The 11,639-nt window shown below is 45.3% G+C and overlaps 1 protein-coding gene across 4 annotated transcripts in view; it reads left to right on the top strand.

The window, feature by feature from the left end:
* Positions 1-294: 294 nt before the first annotated feature.
* Positions 295-11,639, top strand: part of slc8b1 (solute carrier family 8 member B1) — a 30,798-nt gene continuing 19,453 nt past the window's right edge. Inside the window, exons 1-3 of one of the 4 annotated variants that reach the window (XM_039772293.1) lie at positions 295-2,073; positions 9,387-9,539; positions 10,033-10,085. In XM_039772293.1, coding sequence (XP_039628227.1) covers positions 9,399-9,539; positions 10,033-10,085 — 194 coding nt within the window. In that variant the 5' untranslated portion in view covers positions 295-2,073; positions 9,387-9,398. Of the gene's footprint in view, positions 2,074-4,117; positions 4,799-4,870; positions 5,138-9,386; positions 9,540-10,032; positions 10,086-11,639 lie in introns of those variants that run through there. The other 3 variants (XM_039772292.1, XM_039772291.1, XM_039772295.1) reach the window with 3 other exon arrangements.

The following is an 11,639-nucleotide window of genomic DNA, read 5'->3' as shown; positions in this document are numbered from 1 at the left end:
ACCACTAGGGGGCCACGCGAGGTGACGAGTGCAGGTTGAGGCTGAAGTTGTCTCCCCCCTCCCGCGGTGAATGACCTTAAAAGGACTGCAAAAATTTCCAAAATTAAAAGATGGCGAAGAGAGTCAGACAGCCCGTGGTCTTCCGTCCGTTATGTCGCGATGCGGATTCCGAATAGTCCAACGATCTGCTACTTTGTGATGATTGGGACACCAACGAAACCCCCCAGAAGGGATCGCGCATGTACCTGGAGCCGCTGAAGAAGGTCGACGAATTGCCAGCGGCGTGCAAAAAAAAAATCGGCTGCAATGACGAGAAACGGGAAACGCAACAAGACGAGTTTGCAAAATCCCACGGATGTCAAACTGCAAGGTTTTTCTTTTGTCGCAATGGCACGAGGTTGGAATCGGCGGGGGCTTTTGGGAGGACAAGCCGAGGTCAGGTTATGACAGCCTTTATTACACGACTCTACTGCACCGGGATCAGAACATTAGACATTTAAGAACCACATGCCCATCTCTGACTACAGGAGGCGATATACTCGGAGGTTCAAGTGAAAGGCGCAACACACATACAATGTGATATTATCATTAGAAGGTGGGCCGGTCGACTTGCACCCACTTGTACGTGTCATGCGTTCCGATGTGCTACCAGTCTCTTAAAATAATTAACATTAAGTTTATATAGCGCCTTTCCAATACTCAAAGCGTTTCACAAATATTTAAAGGAATACAACAGATATAAAAATCAAAGAAGACATTAATAACGCAGAACACAAACTAATGTCAAACTTTGTTCCGTTTGCTACCCCTCGACGTATCTGCGCTTGCTTGCCCGCTACTTTTAGTCTGACGTGAAGGCAGCACAGTCGACTACTGCTGGCCGCCACATCTCAAAAACGGGCTCACTTCGGACCTTCAATTCAATCTCAATGTGGAGTCACCGCCCCCTGCAGCGCACGTCCGGGCGTCCTGTCTCACCTCAGCTTTCATCTTCCAAATCCACTTAATCCACACTTTCTATCTAAAATGATTATCAAATCAGAGCTTTCCCCACACTGTTAATCTGTTGGGATAATTGGCCTAGGGCTGCACAAGACTCAGCCTGCATTTGTAAGTGGCATATAGCGCCTTCACACGCCTCCTGATTACTGGGGACTTTTATTTATGTTCGCACGTGCAATCCAGGATCACCTTGCAGTGATATAGGGCATCATGATTATTGGAATTTTATTTTATTTTTCCTTCAGTGTGAGGACTGGCATGGAAACGCCTCCTTCAAGGCAACATGGGGAGTCCAGATTAGTGACTGAACCCTCAGCCTGAAACTGCCAGCTTTAAAACGCTTCTCAGGGAAACACTTTCTATATTTCTCCAATGTTAGTCCCGACTGGATGAGTCACTTGCTCAGGGTCACCTTAGACTAGTCAGCAAAACCAGTTAATCCATTAGGTTAACAGAGGTGGACACCCGTCATCTGAGGGGCTCCATTTATGAAATTTAAGAGGCACATGTTCCAGAAACTGCTGAGAGAGACCACTCACACTCATCGAAACTTATGGATAACAAGGGCTTTGACCAGCACTGTTCGTCAGGTCAAGTGTCATTTAAGCAAAACAATTTTATCAAGTGCTTTTCCATGGAGAAAGCTGCCTACTTTCTTCTACGTGGTGAATTCTGGATGGTAAATCGATGGAGCTCAGACGCCAATTGAAGGCTCCATTCTAGCTTCCCACCTGTTTCAAACCCATCCATACGTATTTTGAGCCTCATTTCAAACCTGACACATCTCATGAAGCTGAAACCTACCACAGCAGCAATGGAGGAAAGGCAGGAATGAACCTGAAACTGCTGCACCTCCATTAGACTCATACGGGTGTGTTTTTGAGGTAGATGAAAACCAGAATCCTGTGAGAAAACACACATACTACAGACAGTGGCTTGAACCCTGATCACTGGAGTTATGAACCAAAACCATTGTGCTGGAGAGCATATTGAGAAGACATGCTGCCCAGCAATAGATGAAATGACCCATATGCATTACATACAAGGAGCTGAACCCTGAGCCCAGGAGGTGTAAGTCAAACTGTTGGCATAATACATTGTGATGATGAAAGGCGCTATAAAACTGTAAAATCTTCTCTGCATGTGTTTGGTCATAATTAGCCATTTCTGTGGTGGCACAGTGGCTGTATGAAAACAAGGGTTCAAGTCCCGGGTAGTCCCTGTATGGAGTGTGCATGTTTTCCCCATATCCCGGTGGATTTTTTCTTGGTGTTCCGATTTCCTCCCACAGTGCAGGGATATGCAGGCTGGGTGAACTGGCAATGTTAAATTGCCCACAGTGCAGAGGTGTCCAACTTGGGTCCTGGAGGGCCACAGTGGCTGCAGGTTTTCATTCTAACCCTTTCCTTAATTAGGGACCAGTTTTTGCTGCTACTTAACAATTTTGTATTAATGTGAATTTACTTGCTGTTTAGGGCGGCATGGTGGCGCAGTGGGTAGCGCTGCAGCTTCGCAGTTAGGAGACCCGGGTTCACTTCCCAGGTCCTCCCTGCGTGAAGTTTGCATGTTCTCCCAAAGACATGCAGATCATGTGCATTGGTGGTCCTAAATTGTAATTCTAATGGTATGTGGTAGGCTGGTGCCCTACCCAGGGTTTGTTTCCTGCCTTGTGCCCTGGGTTTGGCTCCAACAGACCCCCGTGACCCTCTAGTTAGGATGTAGCGGGTTGGATAATGGATGGATGGACTTGCTATTTAAGACTCAAACCCCTTAATTGCTTTCTTTTTCTTAATTAGCAGCCCAACGTTAATAGAGATTAAAAAAGAAGCCAACACAAGAGCAGCTGACCCGTGTCCATCACACAATATCTGAAAATAAAGAAAGGTGCAGGTCAATATAATATTGATCTGCTCAGATCACCAAGACATTTTAATGGTGACCTTAAAAAAGAAAATCGACTGTTTTAGAAACGTCTACTGAGGCAAAAGGAGACAAACAATAAACCGGAATTAAATGATGTGTTTAACAACAAGAATGGGATTCCATTTAAGAAACTGGTTGGAGTGAATTTTTTTTTGGTTCTTTATTTCACCTTATACAATTTCTCATATTAGGAATTTGATAGTTTTTGCATACCCCTTGGGGTATGGCACAGGGTCAGCCATTGTACAACGCTCCTGGAGCAATTGAAGGTTAAGGGCCTTGTTCAAGGGACCAGCAGAATAGGATCTCTTTTGGCTGTGACATGGATTCGAACCGGCAACCTTCGGGATATCAGCGCAGATCCTTAGCCTCAGAGCCACCACTCCACCCTAAATTGCTTGTAGTTTGATACCCTGACCTAGCTGGATGTCTGTTGGCTTGCTTTCTATCTCTTTTCTGTTTTGATGCGGTTTAAGAAAAAGAATTAAGCAATTTAGGTGAATGAACCTTAAACAGAGTAGCATGCAAATTAAAATGACAGAAAAAGTAGTTAATTAGCAGCAAAAATGTGCCACTGATTAAGAAAGGGGTTAGAATGAAAACCTGCAGAGACAATAGTTCTCCAGGAATGAAGTCAAAGACCTCTGCTCTAGTGTGTGTGTTTTAATTCTGAGATGGACTGGTTGTCTGTCCTGGGATTGTTCCTACTTTGCCCCAGTGCTTACTGGGTTATGCTCAGGATAAAGTGAGTCTAGAAGATGACTGGCTGGATGACCTTATTCAGTTTAGTGTGGTGGACACAACAGTGTCCAATGCTGGACCAATCCAGGACGGGACACAGTGGACTTCACCTTGCATTCTAATACATTTGTGTGTGTGTGTGTGTGTGAGTGAGGGTCCCGATAAGCCCGGTGTATTTATGCCCTTGGAATGTGTGGCATCCTCAAATATCCTCAGGCGAATTCTGAAGATCCTGAAGAGAATCAACTGGGTTCTTTCTACGCATTTTTTTAACTCCCTGACACATCAAGCGGTCGTCGTTAAATCGAATTACTAGCGCGTGCCGCCCCCCAGTTCGTTTAACAGAACAAGTCAGATCTAACACCTTCCGCTGCGGGAATTCTCGTCCTGAGGAAAGCGGCGGCCCCTTTAAGGAGGAGGTCACATAGGAAGCAGCGTGACTGCTCGCCTGGTTAGGAAGTAACTCGGTGGTCTTTTCTCCCCCTCACACAGGACAGTCCGCAGATTGGGCAGGTGGACTGCGTGTCCAGTTTATAGTGACGTCCACGTGTGCTTGGGAGGGGCAGCCCACGCGTGCAGATATTTCGCGTTTTCTTTTTTTTTAAGGTAAAGAGAGTTCGGGAAGCGTACGGAGGTTTGTTCACTGGAACTTTCCAAGCTAACGGGTGCACGTCCGGCGAAGTGACCAGGGGCGCGATTGCAACCAGGCGCCCCCCTAAACTGGCATAACCACCACGACAGCCAAGACTTGGCGGCTTTATACGATTTGGGCTACTGTAGATCGTCCGAAGGATACTCCGTGCGTGGGCGTTCAGTGACCCAGTCGGGCTGTCCAGGTACACGCGACGCGACTTCTCCAAGGCGGAACGCGGAAGGCGAACGAGAAAAAGCAAATCGGGAAATAAAGCGAGAGAAGAAGCATGCGCCTTAAAAACACAAGGGGCAGTCGACACCGGACGGACGGGTAATCGTCATGTGAAGGAGGGCGTTGGACTAAGCAGCCCAGTCGAACACCATGACCCGCTGGGGAGGCTGCGCGCTTCTGCTGTTGCTGCTCGTGTCCGCCACCTGCTCGGGACGGGGTCTCGCTGGAGCAGCGCCAGATTGGAGCGCACGGGACAACGACACGGAGGTGAGTGAACGGGCGTCGAGGGTAGGCTCACAGATCAGACCTATTTAAAGCAAATTTAAGAAAAATAAGCGTCGGAGTTTGCTGAGGGAGCCGCGTTACCTGCGCTGTGCAGATTTGGCCGACTAGTTAAGGGAGAGCCCGCGTGACTCGAACGGGGTCTGCGTATTTAAAGCGATTTGATCACAAACTACCCGCAAATTATTTAAAATAAAAAACAAAAAATGGACACGCACATTACTTTTTTGACGCCTATAATCAACAGCGGGATGATCCTCCTTGATATATGCCAAACTTAGGGGACCACCTGCAAGGTTCGACGAAGCAATCCGATTACTGACGGTGGGTTGAAACTCTTCAACAATCTTTATTGTATATAACGCCTTTCACTATGTGCGCCACTATGTGGAAGCTGACCACCAAAACTGGTTTTAGAAGTACCCAGAGGGTCTATTCATGCTGGAGGCTCCTTCTCAGCAGCTTCCTCCTTAAACATTTGAATAGTATTTACTTATTTTTTATTTGTTTTTGTGGTCGCGTGTTTCCATTGAGGATTTTCTCCCACAACTTTCTCTGTGGAGTGCTGCGATACTCTCCATCGTGTCCGGGGTGCGTTCATACGCGACCCCTCTTTAAATAAACCTGGTTCACACTTGACGCGTCTGAGGTGAACGTGAGGGCCGCGCGGCGAAAATGACGTCAGACAAGGGGATACGCCACCGGCTCGGAATTTTTTTTTCCTAACTAATTTAGTGGGTGTTTGCTAAATGGTGTATTTCAAGGGCAGGCTGGCTACGTGGAAGAAAGGATGATAAACAGATGGCTGAATATGACGCTATAGATCATCAAAACGCAAGAAAGACTATCAAAAGCATTTGAAATGCATTTGATCATCATGTAGGTCCACCCTCATGAGAATATTAATTCACCACCTTTGGTCAATAGGTCTGACACAACACCTTCTGCTTGGCTTCCTCTTAAAGTCAGTAATGGCAGACACACCTTCTTCTTCTTTCATCAGCAGAGTCTCACATCCTCTGCTGTTGTCATTATTATGCGGCACTGAAACTGTTACTCATTGAGTACAAGAAAATCAACATGCCTGTCGGAGTGGGTGCCACAAGTATAATGCTTTGGTCGGACACATGCAGTAAAGCATAAATCAGGTTTAAGAAGTATGGGGGGGGGTCTGATAGCGGGACCTACCTGTTGTTTGTACTTGTAATTGTGTAGCCAGGCCCCGAATCGAGACCAAAACATTAACAACGGAAGATTTGGTGGGCTGCGGATGTCTGAAATACTAGGGCGGCAAGATGTGATAAGTTTCCCCAAACTTGAACAAGTCTGAGCTCCAGAATTCAACAAGAAGAGTGAAGTCTTCTCCATGGCAAAGTACTTCATACAATTCTGCTATTTGGAGTACTGGCCCATACTGACTAAGGCAAGGCACTATAAAAGACTGTGATGGGACCAAATCCTGGATTTGAGGTTCAAAGAATGAAGTTCCAGCTGATGGATGGAACATGCCATTTTATATCCTGTACAAATGGCTATTTATGCCAAGGTGGAGGGGTATTTGGGGGTCTGTATTAGCGTTCAGGCAAGGGGCTTGTCAACAACCAGTTACTTCTGGTACCAAAATAAGCTTAATCTGGGTACCATACCATTAAAAGAAATTGTATTTACTTTTTAAGCTTATACCATGCAACCTGAGGACACACAAACCTTGTTTGGGCCTTCTGATGTTCGGTGGCTTCTGAATGTCGTGAACTGGGAGTCCAAGTACAAATCCGAATCGACAAGCTTGATGATCATATAAAATAACCTTACCATGAGGGATGGAAAGAAACAACAGTAAATTTACTGGGCGCGATGGCACCCGTTTAAACTGGCACTCATTATTGAGTCGATCAAAAGTCGCTAATTATGGAGGCATGCGTGTGTGGGGGTGTGAAAGAACAAAACGCCCGTTGATATGAGAAAAAAGTGAGCAGTGGCGTAATTCTGAGGGTGCAGACTGCACTGGACGAGGTCATCAGAGGGGGAGACACCCAAATCAGTCTATTTAAAAGAAAAAGAAAAATAGCGCAATGTTTCAGGCTGAAATCACAGAGGGGTGGTTTTGTAGGGGGATCATGCTTGATGAAACGTGGGTTAGTAATTCCAAGGGTTAACCGATCGAGTGTCCATGCGCCATTAATAGTGGGAATTCTGCCGCTATGTTAAATGGTCATTGCATTGTTTGAAGTTTGATCGACTCTCTGTTGGGGGAGCTCTCTTCATCGAGTCGCCCTGGGGCCTGCGAGGGTCTTAATCCAGCCTTGGTTACTGCACTGCGTGAAACCAACCCCGGTGACACCACTGCATGCGGGAGTCCACGTGGATCTTCTAATTAACAGGATGGTTATCTTTCCATATTTCATAAATCCATGGTGAAGCCATGGTTACACTGTTTCTGTCTACTAAGGACTTCAGACCTCTGGTTAGGGTCGAGATGCCAAGCACCCTGGTGATGAGAAACGAGGGGTTTTACTTTGTGCATTTCAGTTTGATTTTTTTTTAATTTTATTAAAAGATTTAATTCTTCATACAAACCACCAACCATTAGCAAATGGGTGGACCAGCTCCTTGGAAGTGAATAGCCTGTTCTCATAACCACTGTCCTTATGTTCTCTACTTGGCACTAATTGTGGTGAAATGGCCTCCAAACCAGGCCCAAACTTCACTGAGCTGCCTAGAGATAGGCCTGGCCCCAAATTCAACAGGCAGGCTTCACAAAAAACACAAAAAATAAAATACTTGGAATTTTTCAAATGCACAAAAATGTCCATCAAGGCAGAGGGTAAACCGTAAAACCTCTGGTATAAGAGATGAACTTTAAAGAAATAATATCCGAAACACTCCTAATGGCTGACAACAGATTAGTGGAGTGTCATTTAAAACTGTGCCCACTTCATATTGCATTCACACAGGTTAGCACTCAAACGTTTGGTTCAGATTTTTTGGGGATAACGTCAGCCTGGACTATCAAACGGGGATCTTGTGAGCACTCCGTACCTTTCAGAAGCGGCAGGCTGATGTCAACTGGGGGCATTCCTGCAGCTGTTGTTGACGTCTCTACCCGCTTAACCTAGCATATCCTCCACCTCAAACATTTCTCCATGGCCTTCGCATCACATGTGTTTCTTTGCCTGCCAAGATGTTGGTTCCCTTGTGATTCGAGTTTGCACTCCCGCCGGTCACGGTAGCTTAGAAACCTGAGCTGGTGACACAGAATGACGACTGCTCAGCTCAGTGTATTCCGGAGGGTTGGGGGTAGGGTCAGGGAGGGAGAGTGGCTACCGATTGTCATTTACATGAGCAAGAGGTAACTGGGGAGCGGTGGACTGAAACTAATAGTGTAGTGTGAGTGGGTGTGAGGGTTCCCTGAGGTGGCCCGTCATCCCACCAGAGGTCTGTTGCTTTTAAGTTAGGAAACTGGAAGGATGGAAGATGAGTTGGGGTTGTCCAGTAGGTGTGCATGTCAACGGGGTGGGCTAGAAGTATTGTGCATGTCCAGTAGGGGTGGACAACAAGAGTGTGTGTGTATCCACCAGGGATAAACGAAAACAATGGGTTTGTTTGTCCAGCAGGCCTCTCTTCGGCACCTAAGGACTCTTTGATGGCCACAAAAGTGATGGGGCAGAATAAGGTCATGTGGTGTCACTCCTGAAACTGCTTAATCCAAAGTGGGGGGGTAGTTGCTCTGGTGTCTTAGTAGCACAGGGCATTATGTCCAAGGTGCCAGTCCTGTAGAGAGGTGGTATAAATGTACATATGTGACAATATGAGCAAACGTTGCCTTTTCAGTACCCAGGCCTGCACTGGAGGTCTTTAGGCCTTAGTTTTTAAACCTCCAGTTAACATTCAGACTGGCGCCCCTCAATGAAGGCAGACGGGTGGTGCTTGGACTTGTGGCTGGTGACACTGGGGGGCTGCTGAAACTCTCTGGAGCACTATGGAGACTAAACAATTTGATATCACAAATGGCCTAGCACAGGGGGTACACACCTGTACGCTTGGTAAACCACTTTAGAGTCCCCAGTCAACCTTAACAGGTCACAGAGGCACCACCTTGTCTCCTCTGTTACTGGCTTTTTGATAAGCCCGGCTTTAATGTTAATTTACCTTTGGTCAGATAAAAAAGGACAACACAACAAAGAATGAGGAAGTGGTGACAGATAAGCAGCAGGAGCAAACCTGCTGGTGTCCCCACCACATAGAACAGGCTCTCCATTTTGCATGACTTTCTGGGGCGGATGGAGTGGTCTGTTCTCCCACTGGAGCAGCCATGGCCACACACTCCATGTTTGTTGCTGTGTGTGTGTGCCTGACAACCCCCGATCTCTCTACCTGTTTCTCCTTCACTGTTAAATAAAACGACTGCTCCGAGTTTTGCACCCTGTACTGATCATGATTATTACAGTTTGATACCCTGGTGGTGACATGGTGATGAGGGGACTTGCTGGTGTGCCCCATTGACCCTTTCCTGTACTTTTGAAGTCTGTGCCAATCCTTTTCTCTTCTTTTCTTTTCTCCTAACCCTCTTCAGTGCCGAAATGTGATGAAGTGTAATGCCTCGGAGCAGTGCTGGTTTGTGAAGCACGTGAAGGACTGCAAGAACAATGATGGCTTCATTGACTACCTGCAGGGGGCGTTCTGCACCTTCCCCCACCACCTTCTTCCACTGGCAGTGATTCTCTATGTGAGTAAATCGGCAACATTGGAAGTGACAGCATATGGGTCCTTTTCTTAAAGGGATTTTGACCAGGTGGGCCAAAATTCTAAATACACTAAGACCCCCTGCCTGGTTATAAAATGAGAAAAATGTCCACCCTGTTTATAAGACTCCTTCCTTGGCGCCACTCTCCGCATATCAAACAGGATTTCACTCTTGGAGGTCTGAAGGCAGATTGCCAAGTGAGTCAGTTCTGTTGTGTACAGTATATAGTGCCTTTTGCTCATCTCCCAAATATGAAGTAGAAAAACTTGGCAGCAGGTGGCAAGGCCCTCCAGGTATTCTGTGAATAAACTAGCAGATAGTTCCTGCACCCTTTGTACCATATTATATTGGGTTCCACTTTCAGAATCATTTCAGGCCATCTTCCTTTATTTAAAAACGTTCATGTAAAGCTGCTGTTGAAATGTTGGCACTCGGTGCCCTGTCAAGTAACCATCTCCCCATTCTTCTCCTGCAGATCTGCTGGCTGCTCTTGCTGTTTTTGATGCTCGGAGTGACCGCGTCCAACTTGTAAGTTTTAAGTGTTTACTTTCTGGTTTTTTTTTGGTGCACGCTGAAACCACAATGGCACAGTGTTGGTCAAGCCGAGCTTTGTGAAACGCTGCGTTGGTCACCTGCATGCAGAGGGAAGGCTAGAGAAACACACACCCTGGAAATCTGCTGGAAATAAAAACGGGGTTAGTGAGCGGGATAAACACATCAAAATAAGAGTCCCTAGAAAGGCATGTTTAGTGAAGCCAACACATGAAAAGCTAAGTTGTGGAGTCTCACATGGGATTTGTTTGTTCAGTGTGTGACGTCACGTGCAAAATCAGCATGTAAATGACAAGACTAACATGGATTTTTTTTTTAAAATGCATTTCATTATTTTATATGTAACAATTGTAAAATGTGAAACTTTTTTCATTTTACTGTATTGTTGTCCGCATGTTGATCTGGCAAAATTTTACACCAGATACCCTTCCTGATGTAACCCTACCAATTTATCTGGGCTTGGGACCGGCCAGAAAAAACACACTGGTTTGTGCATCCCCTGTGGTTGGGTTCAAACTTTTTCATTTTACCAATTTTATATTTTATTATCTATACAAAATTACTAATGTGACACAATTTCATTATTTGCATGCAAGAATTTTTTTGATATCTATAACAATAGTATAAAAAGTTACTAAAATGTGACAAATTTTTTGCTTTTGTTACTTGTTTATCTCTTAGTTTCACAATTTAGTGTTATTTTTCAGAGATGTGTTCTATTCTCATGTATTCTTAGCCTTGGGCCAAAAGTTTTTACTTATCCATTATAATCTCTCTCTCTCTCTCTCTCTCTCTCTCTCTCTCTCTCTCTCTCTCTCTCTCTCTCTCTCTCTCTCTCTCTCTCTCTCTCTCTCTCTATATATATATATATATATATATATATACACTACCGGCACGCCGTAGCATATGGCGGTGTAAGAATAGGAACAGAAAACGGTGAGAAAGGAATTCAGAAATCAAAAAGAAAGAAGTACTTCTTTCTTCTTCTTTCTTTCTGGTTCTTATTTCAGAATTATTGTGAAGAGTAAACAGCATGTGGGCATGAGGAAGGCTGCACTTCTGAAATTTGATTACGTAAATATAAGAGATAACGACCCCAAAAAGATGTTGTTGTAGAATGTCTCAAAGTAATTCCTGCAGCTTAATCCAAAAGACTCGTACTACAATATCAGGTCTGTGCTCCGGTCTTTGGGTATCTGACGGTGCATGTAGAATTTCCGGCCAAGCAGGATTACATGTGAAAGTGATAAATAAATGAGGCTGTCCGAATTTACGTACTATGGCCATGGCATCCTGATAGTTTTGTTGCATGTATCTTGGACTTCCTGGAAATGTGGACGGTAATATGGTCATTTTGCCTACACGTGCATTGTTATTTTCAGCCTTTGCTTGCAATGTGTCTGATAGTCATTAATCCTGCCCAGCGTTTTCCTTGAAAACCATTCGTACAGATGTTGTTGGATTGGGCTGAGCGATTTTATGCATGTGTTTGTATGATTTAGCAAAGGGGTTGATGATTCTGAGCATGGA

Source organism: Polypterus senegalus, chromosome 12 (assembly GCF_016835505.1).
Source record: "Polypterus senegalus isolate Bchr_013 chromosome 12, ASM1683550v1, whole genome shotgun sequence".
Taxonomy (NCBI): Eukaryota; Metazoa; Chordata; class Cladistia; order Polypteriformes; family Polypteridae; genus Polypterus; species Polypterus senegalus.
Note: the sequence above shows the minus strand (reverse complement) of the source record. Positions and strands in the feature narration are given on the sequence as shown.